Source organism: Pyrgilauda ruficollis, unplaced genomic scaffold, assembly GCF_017590135.1.
Source record: "Pyrgilauda ruficollis isolate IOZ18807 unplaced genomic scaffold, ASM1759013v1 scaffold44, whole genome shotgun sequence".
NCBI classification, from domain to species: Eukaryota; Metazoa; Chordata; class Aves; order Passeriformes; family Passeridae; genus Pyrgilauda; species Pyrgilauda ruficollis.
The window spans coordinates 1,731,069-1,758,704 of NW_024525934.1; the positions used below are offsets into that span (position 1 = coordinate 1,731,069).

At 39.1% G+C, this 27,636-nt stretch overlaps 1 protein-coding gene across 1 annotated transcript; it reads left to right on the forward strand.

Moving 5' to 3' along the window:
- Positions 1–65: 65 nt before the first annotated feature.
- Positions 66–26,565, forward strand: DNAJC3 (DnaJ heat shock protein family (Hsp40) member C3). The gene is made up of 12 exons (XM_041478267.1): positions 66–267; positions 6,131–6,241; positions 9,215–9,339; positions 10,355–10,429; positions 16,031–16,183; positions 17,461–17,642; positions 19,549–19,668; positions 20,758–20,863; positions 20,959–21,079; positions 24,844–24,976; positions 25,742–25,890; positions 26,324–26,565. Exons 1-12 carry the CDS (start codon positions 186–188, stop codon positions 26,479–26,481), a joined length of 1,515 nt encoding a protein of 504 aa, XP_041334201.1. The 5' UTR covers positions 66–185; the 3' UTR covers positions 26,482–26,565.
- Positions 26,566–27,636: the final 1,071 nt, after the last annotated feature.

Consider the following 27,636-nt stretch of genomic DNA (forward strand, 5'->3'; position numbering starts at 1 on the left):
GGGCGGGGCGCGCTCGCGGCGCTCCCTCACGTCCGGCGGCGGGCGCCAGGCAGGGGCGGGCGCGCGCGGCGCGGCCAATCAGCGTCGCCCACGACCCTGCCCGGAGGAGCTGGAGCCGCCGCTCGGTTGGGCCCGGCCCGGAGCCGCCACTGTCGGGACAGGGGGCGGCGACGGAGGAGGAGGAGATGGTGTCCCCCGCTGCCTCCGCCGGGCGCCTGGGCTCCGCGCTGCCCTTCCTGCTCGTTCTCTTCGACCTGCAGTACCAGGGTGAGCCGGGCCGGGGTCCCTATGGGGCTGCGTCGCCGGGGGGCTGTGCCGTGGCCGTCCGCGGCCCGTCGGGGTGGGCCTTCGGCCGTGGTGGCTGGTGGCTGGTCGCCCTCCCTCCGTCCCTCCTGTCGGGGCTGCGCGGTGTCCGCCATGGCGGCGGGGCACACACCCCACACCCCCCGCCTCCCCGGGCCCATGTTGTCTTGGGGGGGGACATATTTCGGGAAAGGGTGCGAGGAGGGAGGTACAGCGCTGCCACCTCATCACTCGGGGCTGCGGCGAAGGGTGCGTAACGAGGGCACGGCCGCTGCCGGTGACCTGTTGGGGTTAGTGGGACATCCCGGCCGTGCGCTGGCGGTGGCTGGCAGTGTGTGCGCTCGGCGCTCCCCGGCCTGCTCACGGACGGGCCGGGGCTGCCGCCGGCCGCTCTGAGGCCTCGGGTGCCCTCGAGTGCAGCTGTGTGACAGCACTGGCCCTTCTGTGCTACCGTGAATTTCGCACTCCCGTGTGGATTTTGTGTAGTTCCGAAGTTCAAAGGCTTTTCTAGTTGCCCTTCTCAGCCGCAGCCAGTATTAGTACCATGCTTAGAGATTCGCTGAGGCTTTTGATGGTTGCGTTGAATTGGTTCTGTTTTTGTTTTGTTGTTATGGTTTCTATTGTTTTTTTTTTTTTTTTCCCACCTCTCAGCATTGGTATTTGAAGTTCAGCTTATCTGTGCTTTGTGCAGCTTATTTACTTTCATAGAACACTGCCAGCAACACCTGTGTAGCCAGACTTTTATTCACAGGCTGCTGTTAAGTTTCTAACTCTGTTATAGAGTGGTGGTTACAGTCAGGGTTTCACCTGAGGGACATTCTTTACCTGCCAGTGGCAGATGGAAGTGGTACTGAAGCTGTCAGTAGTCAGAAAAAGGATGTGGGCTTAAGGAAGATATAGGTTAACATTAAAAATTCAGTTGATACACTAAATAAAAGAATAGCTCAGCTGGTCAGAGACACCCTGCGTTAGACCATGTACTGTGATGTCAAATTGCCTTTTTTTTTTTTTTTTTTTTTTATAATATGCATTCTAGTAGTGTTAGAAGACGAATAGTAACTTTTGTCAGAGCATACTGTTCCTCCCGCCCCCTTTAGATTGTGGCAGTGGCGCTCCTGCTGAGGATTCATAATTTAGTGTTGCCAACCTATTTCACGTATGTGGTTTAATGGCTATTTGGGCAATGGCAATTTCCTGATTTGGAGGACGTTGTCTTAACTTCAGTTAATAAAGATATAGAGTACAGTAATAGAATGAGAAGTGGTGGTACTGGATCTTATTACTGAATTCATTGACTTCTTAGTTCATGAGTTAATTTTTCAGAATGTATAGTTAGAGAATTTTTGGGGGGTTATGTTATTTAAGTATCTAGGTTTTTTTCCCCACAAATATTGCTAGTCTTTGAGCTCAGAGGTGTTCATAGTTGCATTTAAATTTGTATCTTGATGTCTTGATAATAGAAGTCTGTCTTTTGTCATCTGATTCATGAATCTGGAAGAGTCATTCTGTATTAATTTTGTATCTCACAGTTGATGGCAATGAATACTATTTATATCTGGCTGGTAAATACACTTAGTAAAGATGGTTTTGATTCCTCCTCTTCACCTCAATTTGTGGTGAATTTGGCACAGATCCTCTTTTGGTAAGATTCATTCTTCACTGCTGTTTGTCCACACTTATCACAACAAAAAGAGGTGGCTGAGGAGAAATAAAGGAGAGTTGTTCATTTTTTTTCCCTCTCCTTCCTCGTAGCAGAAGAAAGGAAATGTAATATGGGGAAGAATAAAGGGGCTCTGAGTATACAGAGCTCATTTTGTTACTGTCAGACCACAAGCATTAAGTGGTTTCCCCCCCACCCCCGCACCTTTTTTTTTTTTTTCCCCCTAAGTTTGGGAGCTTTTTTGGTTTTTTTTATTTGCCCCAAATACAAAGAGTACTGAGGGTGGGGCTTTTTTTTTTTTTTGTCTGCCAGTCTTTGCTGTGTTTACCAACTTCCTTTGCAGACGGAGGGAGTGAGAACTTGATGGGTGGAAGTTGTATGTATCTCTACTGTGTACTCTGAAAACCTTGTAAACCTCAGAAGTGTTGCTTCTGAAACTGTTGGTGCTTGTCCATATCTTAGTTCAGTGGTAATTCTTCAAAATCATGTTAGTGAATACACTTAAAGCAAGGACCAAACTGTTGAAAAATAACAGCAAACTTGAGATTCAGGGTCATTCTGATAAAAAATGTTGCAAAAGCAGGATCTTCCACTCTCCTAACAAGATAAGGCAATCGTTAAGCTCTATGGGGAAAAAATAAAGGTTTAGATGAATGCAATTAAGATTAATGGTATGCATGCTGCTGCTTTATTGTTCAAACAACCGGTTTTAGTACACAGTAGGAACTAATTCTGTTTATTTTCATAATCTTGTTACTCAGCTTGGAAACAAGATTTAGAAAAAAAGTAGGTGGAAATTCTACAGGGGGAAAAACAGAAGTGTGTAACATCTTAAAACTATTCTCAAGTTGTAGGGCTTTCTTGCGTTCTTTGCAGTGTGGATGGGGCCAGTTATACAGGGATATAGTACAAGTCTGTAGACTTGGGTGCCTACATATTAGTACCAATTGTCCTAATAAAACAAAAATCCTACCAGGAAGTTATAATTTATTTGAAGTGAGTGTATTTAACTGGAAAAACAGGTTAGCTGCACCTGCTTGTTTTCCCTGCACCTTCTGATTGTTGTCCCTTGAAGAGTTGTCAGGGTTAGTACCAATTATATGGAAATAGTCTGGGGGTTTTTGTTTATTTGGTTTGTTTGTGTTGGTTTGTTTTTTTGGTTTTTTTTTTTTTTTTTTTTTTTTTTTTTTTTTTTTTTTGTTTTTTTTGTTTTTTTTTTTTGACTCTTAGACTCTTGCCCCAGACTTGCGTGGACTACAGGCTCTTAATTTATCCAGAATATTTGACTTGATTTAACAGCTCATGTGTGTGGTTTTTTGAGGCCCAGGGTGAATATTTAACACTTAGGCAGTCTTTAGAAATTATATTCAAATTAAAATACATGGAAGTTTTTAAAAGTAATGGGAAGCTTGCACATCTCTTGGGTAAATTTAGTTGCTTGGTGGAGTATGCAGAGCTTCTTCAACTGGGCCTGTGGTACCGAGCTCATCCAATGTGTATCTGTTGTAAAGAGCTCTGTGAGGTGATGTTTGGTGGTTTTTTTTGCTCCAGCTGAACTTTACTTCTTAGGCTCATTCCCAGACCAAAGAGTGCATAGGTACCCAAATAGGTTGCAGAGAATTTGCGTCCTTGGGCTCCTGTGCTTATGTTATCAGTTTTCAGATGTCTACTGTGGGCTGCTTTATTTGGAGCAATTGTTTGCCTACAGCCAGAAAATGAATAAGCAATAGATTTCTGTGAATAAACAGCCCAACCATCAGGTCAGTGCAGAGTGTTCCTGAGTAGTTATGGTAAACATCACTTTTCATCGTCGTTAGGCTGATGATGCAGGCTGCTCCTGGAGATTCATGCACCAGTTTATGATGTTCAGCAACTTGCAGAGCCGAGGTTTAATGTACAGTTTAATGTATGTCAATATTTAATGTATTTTACAGGGTATGTAGAGGACTTCACAATTTGCTTCTTTCTTTAGCCATGTTGCTCCTGTTTTTATTACTTGTTTGCTACCAGTGGGCACCTTTCTAATTTGTTTTAGTAATTGTCTTCATTATTTTCAAGGAAAAAGATGCCTCTTCCACCTAAAGTATTATGTAACTGTAAAACTGTACTGTACATATGTTTGAAAGACACTAAATTGTGTAGGTACATCTTACTGTGGAAAAATGTATTCTTGGAGCTATCCTCATGTGACTGAATGTAAAACAAGGATGCTTGAGACTGTGGGAATTGTGTGCTGTGTTTGGGTAGATGGAAAGTTCATCAAAGAGTAAGTAATAGCCCAATTCTAGGATACCACTCCAGGTGACAAATTTTGAAAGATTTCAGGTATTTATGTGTGGGCAAACACAGAAGGGATGAAAAGAGTTTTTAGTTGGTATTAGGTCATGTTAAATCTGTCAGTCTGTTTATAGTTTTATACCTGCTTTACTGCTAGCATGCTTCCAAAGCCAGCAAAATTTGTGGTGAGGTTTTTTTTCAGTTCTTAGTTTTTCATTGTGTTTCTTATACTTGCTGTCATTTTAAAGGACACTTTTGACTTTTTGTGACTACTTGATGGTTGAAGCTTTAAGCTAGTGAAGGAAAGTGGGCCAGGAAGAATGTCCTTTTTTGCTGCAAATTGGACACATAAAATGGGAATACATTTTTACATGCCTAGAATTGCCTTTAAAATGAATAATTTAGTAAGATCCTTAAATAATAATTATTTATCATGTAGGCAGTTTTAAATCCATCTAGTTAAACAAAAAATATTCACTGGAAATTTGGGACTTCATGAAGTAATTTCCATTAATTAAAAAGACATTGCTTTCTATCATTGTTCTAAAACAGATAATTGAGTTGAAGCCCTTGAATCCAGTGTGCTGACTTGTTGTCAGCCTTTCAGCAGATAGAACTTTCTCTAGTGGATGCAGAGGAGATTTTGTTCATTTTAGTATAGACAGCTCAAGGATTTTCTTATAATGTGGAATTAAAAGAATTGTGAGCTGTATAATGGAGTAGAAAAGAAAACATAAGATCCCAGGTGTTGAGAGCTCCTACATCTAAAACTGTGATGATTTGGTGATAAGAAGTTCCTGTTTGTTCGTTACAAATACATTGTTGTTTAACCACCTTTCAGTGTGAGAAGTTTGGATATACTTTCCTTCAATGAGTTGTACTGTAACATTTTTATTTGGATTTAAGAAACAACTTTGGAGTGCTGCTGCATTTTTATATTTAAAGTGCCTATCTGAATCAGCTCAATGCAAAACCTGAGTGAAATAAGTTATAAATAATTGGGTTTTAATATAATGTGCTTATTGAGGATTTTAGTATATTGCCTTGCTTAAATCTAGGCATAGGGTATCCTCTTAATGAATGAAAATTTTTCTAGTGTGCAAATTTTTTAATAGTCATAAGCTGGTGGGTAATTTGTAGTGGAATTCTGCCCTGATCTGAAGACTGCAGGGAGCGGGACAAATGAAAAAGCTGTTGCTGAGTTGATGTGCGTACAGCGCGTACTTGCACTTGGCTGCTCATTTCTTCTCAACAATACTCAACCTGTTGGTGGAGCAGCAGCAATTTATTAGCTTTAAACTCAGACTGGCACTTCAAAGACTTACCACGTTAGTATGGTTTTCATGCTACTGGTTGAAGGAAAAAGGAGTGAGAATTTTAATTGTTCGTCTAAACTTGCAGTCCTGTAGAAGTTTGCCCTGGAAATTATGAAGATGAGACAAGTGTGGTAGATGAGAAGCCAATCTCTAAGTAGCCAAACAGTTCTCAGTTAAGTATTAAATTACCTTCAGGGTAATGAATTTTAACTTAGAACCTGTGTGCATTTGCTGCATGTGTGTGTTACAAGTGCTTTCCAGATTCTTCTGGAATTGAAAGTCAGACTATGTTACTGAAGGTGTGGATTTGGTCACAGTGGGGTGCAAAGCAATGTCTTGTGTACTTTGACACATCCTAACTGGGACATGCTATGAGGTTATTAGACTGCAGGGTGCTTTACGGAGTCTCAGAATCCCTTAGGCTGGGAAAGACCTGAGGTTACCTAAAGTGCAGGAGGATGCGACTTCTGCCTCTATCAGTAATGGTTTGTTATGTGTATTGTATTATCACTGTATGTGTTTGATGTAATCAAAATGTTATTCACAACCTTTGATCTTTTTGTTTTTCCTTAAGGAGCTGAGTGTGGAATAAATGCAGAAGTAGAAAAACAGCTTGAAATGGGGAAGAAATTATTGGCTGCTGGACAGCTGGCGGATGCTTTGTCTCACTTTCATGCAGCTATAGGTGCGTATCTCAGGGAGGTGACTCTTCTACTGAAATACCTTTGGGTGTGGTTTTCCCACTGTTTGCTTCATTAAATATTCTGCTTTCTTGCAAATTGCATTCCATGAGTCACAGAATTTGGGGAATCTTTATACAGCAGTTTGGACAGAAGCCAGCAGAGATGCAGTAGAATATTTATGCTTTGGTTTTGATAAAAGAAAACTGTTAAATTAACTACATGATACATAAACACTTATGTACAACAAGTCACTGTTGTTCTAGAAGCTTGCTATATGAAAGGAGTTATGATTTATGTTATTTGATGAGGTATTCCCTGTCTGTCTAATCCCATCAAGATCAGGTTTCTTCTTTGTAATGTATTTCAAAGTATGAGTATGTCTTTGAAAGGCTGACTTTATCCATGCTTTCTCCTATCCAATGCTGTAAAAAATTCAATGTTTAAAATAGTCACTCTATTTCTTCTTCTTTTTTCTTAATTAAATCTTGAAGTAGGTGGTATCTCAGTGAAACTGGTACTGCAAGTTTGAGATAGTGAATTGGCAGTGGCGAGCAAAATTGTCCCTCTCTTGTAGTCAAATAGTGAGTTCGTTCTTGTTTGGTGTTCTGCATTTTCAGCAAACTGAGAAGTTAAGTGTTTGCTTTTAAGAATTTTAAAGCAACTTAGCTGATTAAAATCCTTTAATCGAAGCATGGAGACAGCACCGGTAAAGAGCAGTGTCCATTAAATTACAGTTTCTTATTTGCATGGTACCGTTTTAAGTTGTTGGACTTTGTTATAATGTGTACAAGTACATTTTTTTCTCTGTGAAAAGAATATTACTAAGATGTTATACATTGATGAGTTGTACTGTTGATACTTTTTAATTTATGCCTTGGTTTAATAGTGACATGTAAATGAAACATGGGTTGCTTCTGAGTTACTAATATTTTCTTTGTATTCTCCAAGATCAACTTCCCTTATGTAAAGAGAAGGGAGGAGGCAACTTCCCTTTTCTTCTGTTATGGAAGTTCCTTGTTCCACCTAGATGCAGTTTGTTACTCCTTTGGTTTGTGTGTTGCTGCCGCCAAAGCATTTCTGTGGGGTCTGTGCACAGTTAGTGCTACAGCGTGGTTTTTTCCTTTGTTTTTGGTTGGCAAACTTGAACTTTGATTTGATGAGACCAGTTCAGTGTGTGGCTGTGGAGGTCCTGGTGGTGTTGTAGAGGCAGCAGTGGTGTGAGGTGCCTGCATGGGTGAAACCCACTGCTTTGCCAGCTGTGCTTGAGCAGTTTGTAGAAATATGGTGTGACCACCTCAGTTGTGACCTTTATGGGATTCTTAGTTGGATACTGATTTTAGCCTGATTGCCTCATTTTCATCAGACGACTTCTTTGGATTTTGCCTTTTTCAAAAGATTTTAAGCATGATTTGCCAACTATGCTTGTGAGGAGGTAAGGATTCTTTCCTCCTGTACTGCATCCTTGTAGACTTTGAGGTAAATAGATTTTTCTGTCTTGCCTCCGCCAGTCTATTTTGGTTTTTTTGCAAATATCTGAAATAAAAGAAAACTGCTGTCCATATTGCCTCTCTTTAGTTAAATTTTCAACTCTTTCTTCAATCCCAGCTTATGCCTTCTGTCTGGGTAAGTGTCAATTGCTGTTCATTACTGTTGCTGGAGTACTGAGGCAAAACTATGTGTCAGATAATCATCTGGTGCTGGAATGTGCTTTCTGTGTTAGCTCTTTCCTACCTTTCATCTTTTGTGTATTAATCAAGTTCCTTAATTTCAGCTGTCGATTTGTACCAAGCCTACACCTTTAGGACTCAATGCTGCTTTTTTTTTTTTTTTAAGGGTGCTAACAGTTGACTTTATTTGATGTTTATAATGCTGACATACAAAGAGGCATACAGCATGGGAGTGCCTATTAAATTTCAGTTCTGGAGATTAGCATTTTCACAACCAAGATATTGTAGAGGAAGAGTGCAGATAGCTTTTTCTTGGTCATGGAGGTGGCAGGCTATGAAACTTCGTTGGTGGTCATAAGATTGTTGGAGGTGCTGTATCTTCCATTTATTTTGAAGCTCAACTTTAACCTCAAATGATGTGAAGAAGAAAAATACTACTTCTGTTCCTCAGATATTAATGTTCTTGTCTACAAATTCTGGATTGATTATTATGTTTTGAACTGTATAGTAAAAGGCTTTATGTATTCCAGCATTGGGTTGTTTCGGTGGTTGAAGTTACTTTTCCTTGAGAACCCACAGTAACTGTCACCTGTTTCTGTGAAATACTGCATACAGAAGAATGCTAAGAATATTATTCTTGTTTTCAGAGATTGATGTTTGCCTCCTGTACAGGAGTATGTGCTAGCTTGGAGAGTGTTGAAGTTGCTGGATCTTGGAAATTTGATCAGGAGACAACATGGAATGTGTGGGCCATGAAGTTAGCCTTCATGTTGGTAGTGTGTGTGCATTTATCTGCTCGTTAGAGGGAATGTTGGTGCCCACTTTATTACTGAAGAAAGAAGTTGCTGATATTTCAGTGAATGATATAAAGAGTTAGTGTCTGTGTTGACATTGCACTAACATATTAGTAATTTTGGGAGTATTTGCATTTATCTGATATGGTGATCAGCACCTGGGCTGGAAAATGATGAATTAATGTACTTTCAAATGTAGGCCTGCAGTTGGAGATAAAGCATTAGTACGTAGAGGCTGTTCTCCCATATAAAGCCGAGGAACACATGCATATTTGACTTTCACTCTCAATTATTTGGCATTTACAGTATTTGTGTAATCTTTGTTGTTAAATAATTAAACTGCACAGAAAATACTGCTTGCATAATGTTGCAAATTTTATGTCTTATTAATGTATACCATTGTTTCCAGTGGCTTAAAAGTCAGATGATATATTTTTAGTCATTACCGTTCTACTGTACCAGAAATTTCAGTAGCTTTGAGATGGTATTCTGATTACTGTTTATTCATTTGCAGAGGGAGACTCTGAGAACTACATTGCTTATTACAGAAGAGCCACAGTGTACTTAGCCATGGGCAAATCTAAAGCGGCAATTCGCGATTTAAGTAAAGTGGTTGAATTAAAGCAGGACTTCACATCAGTAAGTATTACTGGAACTGAAGATTTGTTCAAGTGTAAGGAAAAAAACTGCTTCAAAGAACATTTGGGATTTTTTTCAGACTTTGCTCAACAGGAATAGAGAATACATTATCCATCAGAGGGCTTTAAAGTGGGTAAAATAATAGCAATGGTATATGTGCCTTAATTTGGAGCGATGTTGAGTACAGTCTAGCCAGTTATTTGAACAACTACTAGTTTTACCAAGTTCATGGATTTCTACTAAACTCTTCTCTCACTTGTGGTTATTCTGTTGTTCACCAAGGCTTTGCCATTTGGGACAGGGAGACGAAAGCACACAGATGCCTCTGGGTTTTTTTTTTCTCTTAAACAGCGTTAGATTTGAGGTATCTGTTCTCCACAGTAACTGTCCTAATCTCATTGCATTCCTGTGTGACTATTGCAAGGTCAGATTTGCTTACCCCTTTCTCCATTCTGTGTACTGTATGTGGAGACTGCCTCGCTAGTTGGAAACCAATGCTGAAGTCCTCTCCAACTGATTCTCTCACCTCCCTTTTTTGTGGGCAGTGGCATGTCCTGTGCAGCTGACAATAAAGGAGCAAATGTTAAATTCACTGTTGTTTGAAAATATTCATATTAGAAATCAAAGTCTTCTAAATCATTGACTTTTCTTTTCACATAGCTTCTCTTATTCTGAGAGTTTAATGAAATAATTGAATGTGGGAATTGTTTATTCTGCTATTTATTTTATCTGTAAGTAGTTATAATCAGGAAAGTGGTGTGGTCACATTCACTGTGATTTGTTAAACTTCTCACGTGAGTTCTTTTCATAAAAATTGTCTGCTTTTTGTCCCTCAGCCCTGGTGCAGTGCAATCCGTTGCCATTGAAGAGGCCTTATAAGAATATTTTTAAATCAAAAAGACAAAAAATGAGTGTCATGATCCCTGTTTCAGCTTGTTAGCTATACTAAAATGAAACTTGTGTTCATACTTTGCTGAATTCCCATTTGTAAATAAAAAGTTATGTTTCATTTCAGGCAAGATTACAAAGAGGACACTTACTGCTTAAGCAAGGAAAATTCGATGAAGCAGAGGATGACTTTAAAAATGTGGTAAGTTGGAGACCAGTGTTGAACTACATAACTACTTTTAAAGTTGGCTTCTGAGCCAGGGTCACATCTGAACTGTGATGCTCTATAGAGTATATGCTATCTAGGCCTGAGTTTCTTTCCTGTTCTTTGCAGGCATAGTAGCTAAAAAACCTTGTATGAACAAATGACCAGTGAAGTTGCAGTATAGTGATGCAGATGAAATGTGGTGTTGCCTGAGACAATGGAGCACTTTGGAAAGTCTTTCTTGTGTGTGCCTGGTACTTCATGATCTCTGCTTGCTGGTAGCTGAAGGGAGCAGTCTTCATTCAAAAATAAGTGATACGGGACTCAAAAGTATGTAGTTGAACTCTGGTTTACATCACTATATTCATGTCTCCCTGGGAAGTCACTAGGGACGTCATGGATCAACCATTGCAGGTTCCTATCTCTTTTTACTGGTTGCAAAAGAATTGTTGACTCTTAATTTAGTCACTGAGCAGTTAAATCAGTACATTTCCCTGGTATCCCTCTATCTCATTTGTGGAGTTCTCTATCTTCATGAATGTCTGACAGTACTTTCTCTCCATGATCTGGAATCGTAGTTTCCAGCTACAAGTAGTTGGATATTACATACCTAGAACTCACTTGGGCTGTTTTTAGTTTTGATGGATATTTTGTGCATTTCAGTCCTATGCTGCACAGGTAAACTGATCTAACCCCAGAAAAAAAAGCCCTCAGAAAATGTGAGTCTGGATTTCCTCTGCACAAAATTCATGTAAATATGTGTATACATAAGATACATTCTTCATTCTTGCTTGCTCTTCAAGAGTTGCTAGTTTGAACAGCTGGTGTGTCCCTTAAGCCAAAATAAGAAGAATTTGCAAAGTAACAGATGCTGTCTTGTTGGCTGTCTCTGAAGAGAGTGATGAAAAAAGAAGTTGTGTGGTCCAGATAGCAGCTGTTTAATGGAAATCTTACTAGTAAGTGTGGATGACAAAACTGGAGTGGTTATTCTGTATGTTCTGCAGGACAGCTGCGGGGAATGGCTCTTGCAGGTAGAAATGCACCAGGCAGTTCTTGGGTCTGTAGCAGAGCTCCAGCAGCTTATTCTGAAGTTCACGTAGCTGCTCTGGCTGCTTCTTCCTCAGTAAGTTTCTTAGGAGCATGTGGTCTGATAGCAGCGCAGCTCAGCTGTCTGCAGATGTGGGAGAGAGTTGTTCAGCTTGGATTAACTGAGGACACAGTTGCTGCAGTAACAATTATGCAGTGTCAGGGTTGCTTGTGAGTCTGTGTCTGCATCTCTTTGCAGTTACTGTTTCTTGAAGTATTGCTTAATGCTACATATGGAATTGTTTCTCCAGTCAACTCTAAATATCTTTTCCTATTGCCAAACCTGCTGCAAAAATTTGCTGCCTTTGGTCAGTTAAATAGTTACAATACTCAATCAGGCTTTAAGTCTGAAGTAGAACAGAGTTTCTTCCCAGAAGCTAATTTAGGAAACAAGCATATTAGTTCTCAATCTGACTTCCATGTTCCTTTTATAAACAATGTTGTTTGTGTACTTAGAGTGGTCTGGTTTGGAAAGCATAATTTTCAGTACATAATAATATTAAGTAATAAATACATATTAAGTACAATATATTCAAGCAAAATGAGTAAATACTAAAGTAGTAATTTGCAATAGGTTAAATTGTTCATGTGTGGAGTGGGTTAAATTGTGCTACATACCTTGAAATCTTTAAGTAGAATACCTATTTCTTTGAGGTTTTCCTTGTTTTCTAAATTTTTCAGATTTCCCATTCCTTCTCTTGTAGTCATGTTCCTTAAAAGGGGTCTCAGTAATTTAGGAGATGCAGTGATTTTTGAGGGAGAAAAAGCAAGAAAAATTCAGCCCATCTAAATGGAGGGAAGGATGACAGGTAAATTTTTGCAGCTTGTCAGACCAGTGACTTTGTGTAGAACTTAAAAGAAACATTATAACTATTCTTCATATAAAACAGTAAACCTGTCCTTTAATGTGTACTCGTGAAAAGGAAAGAAAATTAATGTATTCAAATTCTTTCTATATCATTTCATAGTATCAGGAGAAGGTTTCATGGTGGGCACCCTGAATATCTTTAAATGATTGATTGCTAAGCAGAGTCTCTGTATATTCCTCCTCTCTCTAGCATATCAGTACTGGCTGTCTTGTGAGGCAGTGTGTGAGAGAGCAGGCAGTGGAAATGCCTAGCTGCAGAGGATACAGTATTCCTTTTTGGGAGCAGAGCCTCTTGAGATTCAGTATTCATGTGTTATTTTTAGCTATCTTTTTTTTTTTTGACTCTCTACTTTCCTGTTGGCTGAAATTAATCATGAGGTTTGGATAGAGGGTGTGATTCAGACTTATGCCTTCATGTATTAAGCAATACTGCATGCATTTCTAGAAACCTCTCCTTTTGGCTAACACATGAATCAAGCTGATTAAATTTTTTACATGGGTCAGGTTTTCCACATGAAACAAGAAGTAAGCAGAAGTCCTTTGCTGATTTTACAAAGTTGTTGCTCATGCTATATGAATAGTAATTATTTCTCTGCTACAACTTTGGTTTAGTGTTCATATGCTTTAATATCAAGTTCCTTCTGTTTGGGTTAGTGATTTCTGATTGATAGAAGTCAGCAGGACAGATCTGTGGGTGCATCAACATTTGTGTCCAGGGCCTCAAGCCATGAAAGCCCTGGAATGTTTTTTACCTGTAAGCATGTCATTTTTACTGAAAATAAAAGGGATACTGGCATACTTTCATTGATGGAAGGCCTTCTGGAAAGGTGACAAAAAACAATGCAAATCCTGGCAGCCGTATGTATGTGCCTTACAGTGTTCTCAGTGACTCTGCTTATGTTCCAGAGGAAATGGCAAGCATTTGAGTTGGTGAATTTATAGAAGGTACAGAATTAGAGCAGAACTTCTGCCTTGTCTATTGGAAAGTGAGGAAAGGACCAAATTGTTACATTTCTTTTAAATTTTAGTCTTTTTTAAGACTGACTGTAATAGTTGCAATTTATTGCAATAAATATTGTATATGGAAGTGTCCTAAATACACAATTCTGTCTGCCTTGGAAGAACAAACACTTCAAGGCTTGACACTGAAGGCACTGCTCCTAGTTCCACTAGATGTCAGCCAAGACCAAGTGACTGAGCTCTGCACGTCTGCAAATTGCTTTCTCATCTAAACCCTTGCCTGTTGCAAAATTCATCGGACAACAGCTTTCCATGGTTGGTTGGTATGTGTAATAGTACTGTTTTGGATTAGGTGGAAGAGGCTGTCTTATGGCACTGTAAGTTAAACAAATTGGGTTAAGTTACTAGGCATCTAGTTGGGTTTGAGGCTCTCTTAACCGCATCAGAGATATTTAATATAACATTAGATATTTCCAAATATATTTCTCTGTGCTACAGTGATCATCTGTAGCTTCTGAGCTAAAGAATAAAAGGTAATTCAATATTTCCTTGGTTTTTTTTTTTTTTATCTGTCTGTCATTTGAGCTCTGTTACCTGATATGTTACCAGTGCAGGGCTTTTCTCTGTGCACTGTCCGTGAGTGTATGGATGTCTCAGTCTTAGAGACCACAAACCATGGAGGTTCCCTAAGTTCCCTTCAGGGTGTTTTTCACAAGCTGAATGAGCAGGCTTCCTTTTGCTTTAGTTAACATTAATGATTTAAACATCATAGCAATATGCTATTACTTAATAAGAGCTTATGAGTATGTATTTTCATCATACTGTAGCACACACTCAATGACTTTCATTTGAATGATATCTTGAAAAATTTCCCTGTCTTTAACTGGACATGTTGTGCTACCTATAATTGCCTAGGATGATTCACTCAAATGGTCTTGATTACTGTTGGACTTGCCTCCATGATTGTAATGTTGCTTTTCATAATCCACTGACATTTTCTCCAAATAGATTACAAGAAACATACCGTGAGTCTAAGGAGTATGGTGTTATCATAAGTTTTTATGGAAGTGTAAGGCTCATCCATATCAAAGGCTTTTAATTTTTAGGAAGAAGATGCTGAGGAATTAAGGAAGAAATCAAACAAGTCTTCTGAAACTAAAGAGTTCAGAACTTCAGAGAATTTTGTAGACTTGGTATTTTTTGAAATTACAGGTGCAGAAATTTGCCACTGCTACAAGCTCCAGATTTTAGGGAGAGAGTGGATGCACAGCATCAAGGGCTTATAGGCAGAGTTCTAACCAGAAGAAAAGCTTTATGAGACTTAGATTGAGAATCCTACAAAGAAAGAAAACTCTTTGATCACATTCCGCTCCTCTTGCTGAAAGACAATGTAGGGAATAAAGGAGAATTTTCAGGTCTAAGTGCTACTTGATTTTTGCCAGGTAAAATGAAAAACTGCATAAGGTTCAGAAAGATTTATAAAGAGGAATTGAAGACAAAGTGTGGGACCTGTGCATGATTTGATGTATCATTTAGGCTCTTTCCTTTCATATACTGAAGTGGTAGAACCAGGGGAAAGTCTGGTAAAGGACTTCTGAGGGCTGAAGTTGAATTATGTTAGAGACAGTTCTTGAAAGACATGTATTTTGTGTTTCTTACTGGTGAGAAAAAGGGAAGAGGCCACTTCAAGATAAATGGGGAAAGAAAAAAGTATTGGATGTCTCTGAGTGATTTCAGTTCACATTCTGTGTACAGAATGCAAGATAGTGCAATTTTTTATTTAAAAACAAACAAAAAAGTCGTGGTAATTTGTCCCTTTTAAACTTTGAAAGTCATTCTGATCAGCAACAAGTATGAAGTTGGTGCTTCTTTCAAGCTACAGTAATGCTACAAATTCCCTGACTTTGCAAGGGAATGGCTGAGATTCTCTCTGGCCATGTGTATCTTTCTGGGTGATAGTAAAGTTGCCTGAAAGATCTTTTTAAAATTTTTCTTTGAAAAGATAAACCTGCCTAAATGAAAGAGACAAGTACAATGTAACGACTTCCACTTGCTCAGAGAGGGGTTAGGGAAATGAGAGTCCTTGTAGACAAAATGTTAGACTTATTTAAAACTGTGTAAGAAACAGAATGCATGACTGCCCAGCTGAGTCTTTTCCCTGGTTGTAGCCACTTACCTTGCTGCTGCAGCCACTCTTTGTGAGGAAAATGCGAGAAACACAGCTTCACAGTAACAACTGTCTGGAACATGTTTCATTTATTTCTGTTATGAAGTTATAAATATATATAGTGCTTAAAGTGAGAGATGAAATTATGCTGCGTGGTTACACTGTCTATTGCTGCTGAGAAATCCAGCATTTAACAGCTGATAGCAGAGGTGAATTAATTAGGTTACAAGGAGGTTCACAACGTCCAGCAGGTGATGGGGGACAGTGGCTGTTGTGTATGATGTGTCTGGTGATGATTGATCAAGCATGAAAAATTGGATTTCTGACTTCTGACATCTTGCATTGCATCTCAGAATGTTTCTTTCTTTTGAAGTTCAGGGGTAGAAATGCTTCTGGTGGAGTTTTGAAACTCGTTTTATTCTCAGCTTTAGTCAGTTCTCCATGATATGATTATTTGTGGGACTGAAAGAGATTCTTGAACAAGCATTTGAGTCTCTCTCCTTGCTCATGTTTGCAGCTCAAATCCAATCCTAGCAATAATGAGGAAAAAGAAGCCCAGACTCAGCTGACAAAATCTGATGAGCTGCAGCGCCTACATTCACAAGCATTATCTGCCTACCAGCAAGAGGATTACGAAGCTGCTATTTCTCTTCTTGATGAAATCTTGGCAGTAAGTGTTAAGTCAGATGGTACTGTGAAAGTAAGAGCTTCTGACATCTTTGTTTTTGTTGAAGTTTCTTTACTGATGTGAAGATAACTTTGGTGTAACCGGTTTAGTTTTGCTGAGCACTGTGGGTCTGTAATAGTGTTGGAGAGAGGAGAGGGCTGAGCACTAGCTGCAGAAGAAGTCATAGTCTGTCTTAAAGATACTTCAGTGAAACCTCAATTACAGATAACTTTACTGATTATACTTTCCTGTTTTTCTACAATTTGCTCTTCTTGGGGAAGCTGGGAAGAAGTTTTTCTGAAATCAATGGAGTTTCATCAAGTATAGAAGTTACAGGATTTTTTAATCTGGATTTTTCATTGCATATATGCCGACAGTTTTTGTCTTGAGAAAGTGAAGTAAAAAAAGATTAAAAAAAACCCTACAAAATTAAAAATGTAGATAGCTAGCTGAATTTTCATCTTGTTCCTTAGGTATCTCTATCTGTTGAATCTTAATTGGTGTAAATTTCCTGATAGTGCAAGTGTAAATAACTCAATCATGTGGGCGTTTTGTGTGTCATATAGAAATATTCTAAAAGACAGTCAACTGCTATGACTCTGCACATACAAATTAGTGGTGTTGACTTGGAGTTTACAACCTTGGAACTTTTGGTGATGAAACTGCTACAGTGCAGGAATTGGTTTATGGAAAAGCAGGAAAGCCTGCTCTAAGAGGATCATTTCCAAACAACTGATAAGACTTAGACAGATTTAATTCCCTAAATCAAATTTTGATAGGCAGTTCCTTGTGAGTAATTAGTTTTGCCTTACTGTGACAGTTTTACCTCTCTTTATTGTTAAAATCCAGATATTAAGGTCAAACTTGGTGGAGCTGCATCTTACCCACAGGCTGCTTCCTAGAGGACAACCGGCAGCTTGGTCCTTGCTGTTCATTACCTCTATTCTTTTGGGAAGATACAATAATTTATTATTCTGATATCCTTTCCTGGAGGCTCAACAGACTGTCCTAGTTTAAGCAATGCCAGTAGATTTAATTCATCTCTCTGCATGAGTTCATTGCATCATTTACAAAATTTTCAGGCCTTTGTTTTTCTATTTGGGCAGGTGCATCACAGCATCCACCAGGAAGCAGAGATGCTAATTTCATGAGCTCTGCATGCAGCTTGAACCTTATGCTGTTCAGTTGGCAAAGTGAAATTAAATGGGATTTTTCTTTTGGGGAAGAAAAGACGTGAAGTGTTATGGACCAAAAACAAGCTTTAATTTTGATTTCTCAAGGTTTGTGTTTGGGATGCAGAGCTACGGGAACTTCGAGCAGAGTGTTACATAAAGGAAGGGGAACCAGGCAAAGCCATTAGTGACTTGAAAGCTGCTGCCAAATTAAAGAATGATAATACTGAAGCCTTCTATAAAATCAGCAGAATATATTATCAGCTGGGGGACCATGAATTATCTCTCAGGTAATTTTACTATTTGCTGTAATCATTATAATTGAGACAGAAAATATATAGGTAATGATAAACCATGAAGTATCTCTTGTGTGAGGGTTGGATGGAGAATCAACTGTGGTCTAGATCTGATCAAGGGAGTTTCTTTCTAGAAACTGATTGGCAGTGAAGAAACCCATGTTTGTTGGAAAGACCAGCCATGAATGGTTCCAGGCATCTTGTTTCCTCAAACAGAAGCCAGAGTCCCTCTCCATCGGAGTTGCTTACAAGTGCTGTTCTCATTGTATTTCTCCTAGAAGGAAGTGCTTCTCTAAATTTTCTGTAGTGGAGCTTTTTTAACCTTAAATCTCTACTGAAGTTAAGTTTAAGATGCAAACAGAAGATGTGTACATTTGTGTTGCAAGCTTAAGAGTAAATAAAAAGTACAGGAGCATCCAAGTATGAAGAACTTGGGGTGCAAAGCTGTTTGCCTCTCATTCCTGCAGACAGTCCTGGGTGACTTTTTGATAATGCCCTGTCCTTTTATTCATACTGAGTTAAATTTAAGGTCTTATTCCCATATGTCCCTAGTCTATCTGGCAGATAACTGCCCTTGTCCAATTGGGACTGTTCAGTTTGTGCTCTGTGCCAAGCCGCACAAATGATGGGATTCTTCCTATTGCACAGAAGTGGTTTTTGTGCCAGTCATAATTTCAGATGTGCTGCCTTCATCTCCAGAATCCTTCTAATAAGATTTCTGCCACAGAGTCCCTTCAATAAGGTGAAGAGAACTGAAAAAGCCCGTGTGTCTTTTCTTGGCAGATGGAAACTGCATGTGATTATACTTGAAAAAGTTCGTTTTATAGCTAGCCAAAAGTAAACATGAAAGTAATTGGTTTGCATTAGGCATTCTTTTTCCAGAGCCTACTTAATCTTGTGAGCTCATAAGTCACTTCTGTGATGACATTTGGGAGGTGACCATCACTTTGCCCAGTGATTTCAAGTATAGGTGGTATTTAAAAGCACAATTGAGGGCATTGTTGAAGAACAGAACGGAATCAGAAAGAAAGGGATAAGTCTCTTTATTCTTATCTGATACCATTAATTTTTGTGTCATGAGATATGCTGAGAAAGAGTTCTATAGCTCTTGGACTTGCTGAGTGCTATCTCTTGTCCTTCCCTTAGTTTCTTCCTCTTAAAGGCCTAATTATTTTCAAATAGTAAGATATTTTTGTCTGTGCTTAGGAACAAAACAAGATTTTGTAATCTCTTCCTGAAATTGACATAGTGGTTGTGCTATGATGACTCTATGGGATCCAAAACATTTATTCCTTCATGTGGCTGCATTCTGGAGGTTTTATGGGTTTTTTTTTTAAGACTTTGGACTATTTTAACACATATTTTCCCTAATCAGAGTCTAATTAAACATGGTGAAACATCAGCCTCAGGCTTGGCTGAGATTCCATCAAGGAGGTTTGTGTCTTAGTTGAGCTTTCTATTTCAAGCAACACTTGAATGTAGGAATTTTGTAATATATCTGAGTTACAATTGATGGTAATTTTCCTATCTATTCCTCTGATAACTGATGAATATAATTTCTTTCACAGAGTGCCTTTTTCTTCAAAGGTACTCTTCAGCTCTTTAGTCATGTAGCATTTATTCATGTAGCATTTAGTCTTTTGTGGGTTTGGCAATACAAAAGAATTAAAACCAAACCCAGATAAATGTCCCTGTATATTTTGGAAGACTCTTTTTGGTCTTACTTTATATTAATATTTGGATGGAGAGATCTGTGAAAGAACTCAAGTGTTGTTCTGAACAGTTTATGGATATGCTTCATTGTGTCTTCAGGTAACATTTCATGGTGTGTGGTGACCTAGGTGTGGTTTGTTTGTTTGTTTTTTTTTTCCCCCACTTCTCCTTACCTCCCTGGGAAAAGTGAGGTCCGGGAGTGTCTGAAACTGGACCAAGACCATAAGCAGTGCTTCTCTCTCTATAAGCAAGTAAAGAAACTCAATAAGCAGATCGAGTCAGCAGAGGAATTCATCAGAGAAGGCAGGTAAGTATTCACTGCTATATAAAAGGGAAAAAAAATAGAAAAAAACCCACAATTGGAGCACCAACTTACTGATTGAGGAGCTGATTAAAGTGATGCTTTTTGCATGTGTCAGTTGAAGTGGGTACTAAGCAGAGCTCTCAAATTACAATTAAAATAAATATTGGCTTGCATAGCAACTATTCTATTCTCATTCCTTCTGATGCCACTGTGTCCCTTTTGCATACTTAAGTTCTTTCTGCAGCAGAAACATATTCCCAAACACATGACATTCAGCTGTAAGGACCCCGAAGAAATCATTAGACATTGTCAAGGTGGCTTTTTTAAATGAAGTACATCAGGAATGTGAATAAGCACAACTGATGCCACTTTTATTAAGCCAGAAGTTTGTTTGGACTCTTTTCACTTATTTAATCCAGCATCAGCGAAGTTTCAGGGAGTCTGAGAGTTTGCATTTCTCTAACTTGTAGCAACCTGTGAATTCAATCTCACTCTTGTAAATTTAGGTAAATGTTCTAATCTGTTTGTCGCTCAAACCATGTAACTTTAGCATTTTGAGGCCTTCACAGCAAAATAACACTTTACTGTGTGACTTGTGAAGAAGAAAAGGAGAAAACTTCCCTGATTAAAACTGGCATAAGAAGCTTTTTTGTACCTCTGTGAACAGGTACCTTTTGTAGTGTGCAGATAGTCTGGACCCTTACTGTGAGCACAGAGCTGAGTCCATCTCAGGTATCAGTGGGGGAGATGCTTATTTTGAAGTGGAGTGTCATGTTGGACAGGAGGCAAATCTGGAGACCCTTGGCTGTGCATGGGGAAGGATTGCTGTTGTTACCTTGTGCATAAGCCTGACAGGCGTAGTACCTGCTCTTCTGTCTCTCAGCACAGAAAAGGATACGGGAATGTAATTCTTGAAGTGCCTGCACGTTTTCTTTGTACTGTTGTTTCACCCCTCACCTTTAAGGCTATTGAAGGGAAGGTCCTTTGGTAGGAGGATGGGAGAATCTATGAATTTTAAGAATTTTTAAATAAAACACAACACCCTGAGGTAGTGGTTACATTTCATGATATTACGCCTTATGATTTAAACAGGTATGAAGATGCTATCAGTAAATATGAGTCTGTAATGAAAACTGAGCCAGAAGTCCCAATTTATTCTACTCGTGCCAAAGAAAGGATCTGTCACTGCTTATCAAAGGTAATTCTGCTTATCTCCCTCTAAATGTCTTCAAGACAAACATGAAACAAAACTTCCACAACTACATGAGTTTGGTTTTACTTTTGCCTCTCTAGAATCAGCAGGCTACAGAAGCCATCAAACTTTGTTCAGAAGTTCTGCAGCTGGAGCCAGCCAATGTGAATGCCCTGAAAGACAGAGCAGAAGCTTATTTGCTAGAAGACATGTATGAAGAAGGTACGCTTGTATGCTGGTGGCATATACTTAATGCGGACATTTAAAATGTAGTCAGCATTTCAAAGGGTTTTTTTTTTTAACATGCACTTTGATTCTACACCATGTTATCCTTAATTAGCGCTGGTAGTTGCAGATTTACAAAAATACTTGATGGTAATTTTGTCTTGATTAATGTAAGTGGAATGTACTTGTTTTATCTACAGCAGAGTTGTCTTTACAACAGTGGACTGTGTTCAGGATGTTTTATGAGACTGTGCAGATTACTCAACTCAGAGACATTTATATAATCAGCAGTGTCAGAGAATTGCATTTAGAGGTAAAAGGTAATTAGAGTTAGGGTAATGTAAATCCATTTTAGGAGCTCCATTTTCATGTCTTGAGATGGCAGCAATAAATAATACTGTTCTATTCTCTAGCATGTGCTGCGGGCAGAAGACGGTAACAGCCATTGCTTCTCCTCCGTGGATCTCTGTAGTGTTGCTCAGAGAGTAAACTGAGTCTATTCCTGAGGCTGCATTTTCCATATGGAATTTCTGTACAATGCATCCTGTTACATGGAGTGATAGAAATGACTTCTAAGATTATCAAGTCCAACCATTAAGCCAGCACTGCCAAGTCCACCACTAAACCATGTCTCCAAGTGCCATATCTGCATCACTTTTAAATACCTCCAGGGAGATGACTCAAACTGTAGCAAATTGGAAGAAAGAAAAGTTTTTTTAACAAAGTTCTGCACAAATGCAGACAGCCAGCCTGGTCTTGTGCTGGGGCAAATGCCTCCCTGTTATAGGATGTAAGGAAACGGAGTTCATAGCTGGGATCTGTGAGAGCTTATTTCCTGTGCTGGTGCCTGCTGGGCTTGGCCTAGCTGGGTTCCAAGTGAAGAACCATGCTAGAGCAGAACTCCAGATTGTGTAACATCTCCTGTGCCTTCCTCCTGCCCTTGACAGCAGCGAGGTGGATGTAGTTATACTCTGCCTTCCAGCAGAGCCTCCATCAACAGCATTACAGCCCATTACTGTTCATCTGCCTGGAGGTGTCTTCATTTATCTTTTGATGGCTGGTTTCTCTTTGCCATAGAGAACACCAGAGCAATTAAAATTGTAGTCTCATATTTAAAAGGGCAAAATTATTCTCATTCTTCCCTCAAAAATATTTTCAAGCTGGAGGCACCTATTTTCCTGTTAAAGGTATGAAATTTCAAAGTACTTGTAATTCAGAACTTGGAAGGTGATTATTGTTAAGTGTTCAAGATGCAGTTCACTTTGTATAGCTGGGTTCATGAGATGGTTTTAATTACTTCATAATCACATGGGATCCAGGGCTTGTCTACAGAGACAGATGTTTAATGACTCCATTTCTGGCATACCTCATAAGTACAGGAGTCTATCTGTCTAGAGGACAGGTTTTGTGAAAAAAGGAAAAAAACCTGCCTTGCTATTTCAAAATTGGTCAGAACATACTAATTTTTGTGTTTTCTTTTTTCCCCTCCCCACTCTACTACTGTATAGGTTTCAGTAAGAGCATAAACAGTTCTGTTATTTCTCTTAACTGTCTTGGCATGGATGTAGGTTGTCTGCAGTTACTCCTGTTTGATGGGAAATTGGCAATCATTCCACATACAGAATTAATATGTCACCATTTTAAAAACTCAGGCAAGATACCAAAGCCAGCAAAGTTGTTTAGAGATACAATATGATTACCTTTTGAGAGATCATGAAGATTCTTGTACTGAAATAATGAGAGTTAGATTTGAGTGAAGTATTTAAACTGAAAGTGACACTGGGGGAATAGTTGTTCCTTTCACATTATGGAGCAGGATGAAAGGAAGTTTTCTGAAATAGTAGGCCAGTAAGAAGCAGCAGTGACTCTTCTGTTTGCTTCTGAGGTACTACTGCTTTTAGAAATAGTGACTCAAAAGAATTGATTAAATATCTCACTTGACATAGTAGGAATTAGTAATAAGTCTCCTGGCTTCATAGCAAACTTCTTGTGGTCATGAAGTTGCCATCCTTTTCCACCTGCTTCTAACCTTCACCCCTCAGATGGAGAGAGCATTTAACTCTCTGAAAGAGGAAAATCCCTATACTGAAGTGTACCATCAAAATTAAGGAGGGAAAGTGCAATATGTACTTGCAAAGTGTGCTGGATGCATTCCCTCTGCAGTGTGCAGCACTGAAAACACCTTCCCTTGTGCTTAATGCTTGCAGTCCTTAAATAAGGAAGTTGATTCAGAAAAAAAGAAGAGAAATCTGATACTGTCATGGTATCAGGTAGTTGACCCCTGAGCAGGTTTCCCACAATGGTGCTGTAGGTGATGTGGTGCTCAGTGAGGCTGAGCAATCTGACCTGCATTTGGCAGGACATTCTGCTAGCCCCTCCTAGAATTACCTGAATCAGATGAAGTTCAGTGGGGCTTAACATTATTGGTGTAATAAAGCAGCGTAATGAAATCTCTGCATTTTTGCTGCTCTTACTAGTTTTGATAGCATATATTCAGCACAAGTGTTAGTGCACGCTCCTGTTTTGGGGTTTTTTTAATGACTGGACAAATTATTAAAAATACCAGTAGAAGCCAGAATGCTTTAAGCAGCAAAAGCGGTGTCCTGTGATGTGAAAATGAATAGAAATTTCGTTTGGTTTGTAGTAGCCTAGGAAATTGTTTGGGCTCTGGCAATACTTTTTGGAGAGTTTTTTTTTTTCAGTAACTGAAACACGATTGCAGTGGTATCAGATGTCTGGGTAATACAAATTCATTAGCACTTCCTGCTGTCTTGCTCAGAAACAGTGAAAAACAAATGTAACACCTGCTGAGAAATAGCATCTGCTTGGAAATAATCTGATGCAAGTACTTTGTCTAACTTGAGAAACCTAAGAGAGTTGGATCTGCGAATGAGACCTTGAGGATTATTATAACAGTGAAAGAAGAGCAATCTTATTAAAGACTTCAACTTGCTTCCCTTGATAAATTTTGGAATTAAAGGATGTGTAAACTTGGTGTCTTGCACTTGCAGTAATTACAGAATTTACTTGAAGTGTAGACCTCAAATTTCTTAAAAATTTTATTTTCTTCCTTTCATTCCTGAGAAATTAAACTCTTGAAATAAAAGTGAGAGCATGCCTTTGGGGAAAAAAACCCGCTAAAATATAACTGTTTGCATATTATGCATGCAGAGGTGTAAAAAGCCAGTATTTGCCTTTTGTTAACAATGTGAACTTACTGGTAGTCTGAAATCTGTCTTTATAGTCACTAAAGAGGAAGAGACTTTCTATTGTATTGATTGAGTGCAGACTGGGGAAGAAGAAAATATTCATTTAAGGACTCCGGTTAAATCCTCCTTCACTTGAACAACAATGTGGGACTAATGTGCAGTGGGCTTTTCAAGTACTAATTACTGAATCTTTCTTCTTGGTTTCTGTTTCTTCATCCCAGTCCGAGATACTCATTATGTTCATCCTTGTGGCTGTAGTAATGTCCAGACAATGTTGTGACCTACATTGGTACTCTCCCTTCTTTTTTATTTCCCACAAGTGTGATGAACCTAAAGAAAGAAAGTTACCTAATTCATGTGTGAAAGTGAATTTCCTCTATTCCAAGATTTTCTAATTTAGAAAAAAAACCCCGAAACATGTAAAGTTGAAACTCAAGTTCTGCTGTTTCTGTATGGTAATAACGAAGCTTCAGTTTTGTTGAGTGGCTGAGTTCTTTAACTGAAAGTTTGTAGAGTAGTGAAACCTTTTTTCATTGACATTTTTTATAAAAGCTATTAAGGACTATGAGACTGCTCAAGCCAAAAGTGAAAATGACCAGCAGATTCGGGAAGGGCTGGAACGTGCCCAGAGAATGCTGAAGCAATCACAGAAGAGGGATTATTATAAAATCCTGGGAGTGAAAAGGTGAGATACTAATTCCAGAGATGATGATGTGAAAGGTGGTTATTTAAACCAGTACTTCTAGGGCTGATCACTTGAATTTGTTCTGCTGAGTGTGAATTTTTGTTCTATATCTTGCTATCTTCACTCTTCTGCTGTACTAATTTTTAGTGCTCAGCTTGTAAAGTGGCTTTTGTTTACAATTCCTTTAGAAGGAATTGAAAAACAACAGCAGGAGGAGAGGAAGTTAGGAAGAAATTCTTAGTATAGATGACCCTGAGTCATTTTGATGAGTTGGGGAAGAAATGAAGACTGGCAAGAATTACTAAAAGTAACAAATAGTGGCATAGTGTGATAGATTGGAAGAGTCTTAAAGGAGTGACTGAACAACTTCCCTTGCTAATGAGGAGCAAGCAAAGTTCTGAACTAGTATTAGTCATCCTTCCAATTGTGAACTAATTTGATGTGTTTTTTGTTATTCATCTGATGGTAAATTCCTCAGACTGAGAACTATATTCTGCAGAGTCACTGGCAGTAGCATCTTTCCAAGAGAAGCATATGGGTGGTGAAGGAAGGAAGGTGGTGAAGGAGTGCGAAATCTTTGCTTAAGGTTGCAACTTGTTTCCTTTGTTTTGTGTAAAGAGTCTTCAATGCCACTTGCAGAAGGTTAACAGCACCTCATAACTTTCCTGATGCCCTTAATTAGTGTCTCAGTGTTTAAAGTAAACTTCATTAGTGTGGCATATGAGCAATCAGAAAATGAAGTTATCTGTAATTTTATTCATCTAGAAATGCTCGAAAGCAAGAAATCATAAAAGCTTACAGGAAGCTGGCATCCCAGTGGCACCCTGATAACTTCCAGAGCGAGGAAGAAAAAAAGAAAGCAGAGAAGAAATTCATTGATATTGCAGCTGCGAAAGAAGTCCTCACTGACCCAGGTAATGATGCAGTGGCTTCTTATATTTAGTTACTTTTTTTACATCAAGGTTGAAACAAACGTGTAAGTCATAACAAGCACTTCAGCTTCGCTTTCTCCCTTTCTGCCCTTACCCATCTCTTACTGAGAAAGCAGTACACTAATACTTGTATCCAATCTGTTGCAGGAAGTCAGATGTAATCTGTACTTATTGTGTTTCAGTGACTTTTGTTAAAAGTCAAATAAAAATTACATTTTGAAGGTCTCTTCTGGGGATAACATGTTGTAGAGATTTCTAGGGTTGACCAACTCGGATATACTCATGTCAAGGATATGTGTGTCTCCTGCTTCAAGTGCTATTGCAAACTGCATTTTGATTATAACAGCAACTAAGTACTCTGGGGAAACCCTGTTGTTACTGTGCCATGATTCCACCTTTGTTTTGTTTCCTCCAGAAATGAGGCGGAAGTTTGACGCAGGAGAGGACCCACTGGATGCGGAGAGTCAGCAGGGAGGCAACAACCCTTTCCACAGGAGCTGGAACACATGGCAAGGATTCAACCCCTTTGGTTCTGGAGGAGGACCATTTACATTCAAATTTCACTTCAGTTAGAGCCAAGACTGTTTCTGCGTGGCTGCTGCTGTTTTTTACTTAATTCATTGAAAAATAAAAAGTCTCTCAGTTCAAGACCCAAAATCTTAATTTCTATAATGTTGTCCTTAACCCAGAGTCTTACTGCACTAGAAGGAAGCTCCTTTTTTCTTTTGTTGGTTTTGGTTTGTGATGAGCTTGACAAGCTCACACTGATGGGGGTTGTGCTGCCTATGTATTTGCTGTGGATATGCAGGACACGTTTATTCCTACGAATGGAAAAAGCAGTAAGATGCTCCTTAGGACAACACTTAAATTTAGAATTCAAGTATATGCTTAAAGATAAAAATGCATGTAAATATTTCTGTGGATTGGGGCCTAATAAACATGACAAGGGTAGTTACAGTAGTCTCTACGTTAACAAACTGTTGGTTGTGCTCAGCAGAATGATCCATCTCCCAGTATTTTCAAGAGGAAACCCAAGTGACCACCTGCTGGATCGGTGTTGACAGTGCCAGAGGTGGGGAAGAGGCTGTGCACTGAACCAGTCCCAACAATCGCTCTGGACAAAGAGTGCTTGGGAGTAACTGCATCTGAAATACCTGCTCACTTTGTTGTTCACTAACCTGAAATTAATTGGGCGTGATTTCCTTGGTGGAATTATCAACAGTGAGATGGGGATGGGGGGAAAGACTTGTTTTGCAGACCACTTCTTTTCTGAATGTGATTTTGGGTGTTTGTTTAGGTATGATTTTTGAGTAGTTTGCACTTCAACAAAATATCTGCTTCAGATTGGAGCAGAAAATTTGATGTGACACTTCCCTGACTCTGCAGCAATTTGTTGGTTCTGTACATAAAGTCAGAACTGAGACAGGTTGTGATGTGAGTACTGCAGGAATGTGATATTAACTCCAGCCTTACACTGCAATACAACTTCAATTCTGCTGGATGATGCAACAGGGAGTTAGTACTACATGAAATTGTAGTAATTTTATGTTTCATGTAACAGCATTGGTACTGCAGAGACAGCTGTGTGCAAAAAGAGGGACTCACTTCCCACTAGCCAAAAGTCTGTTTCTAATTTTTTTTCTGTATGCATGTACTTAAAATGGGTTGGATGTAGTTGGTGGAGTCGTGTGAATGCAGTGTGGTGTTACCAGGGCTGCAGCTGGTAGG

Excerpts from the sequence above, each read along its gene's own strand:
- DNAJC3 (XM_041478267.1), top strand. The coding sequence starts at position 186 with ATGGTGTCCCCCGCTGCCTCCGCCGGGCGCCTGGGCTCCGCGCTGCCC. Across the intron at positions 17,643-19,548 it reads GACCATGAATTATCTCTCAG|TGAGGTCCGGGAGTGTCTGA; the intron begins GTAATTTTACTA and ends CCCTGGGAAAAG. Across the intron at positions 21,080-24,843 it reads AGAAGACATGTATGAAGAAG|CTATTAAGGACTATGAGACT; the intron begins GTACGCTTGTAT and ends TTTTTATAAAAG.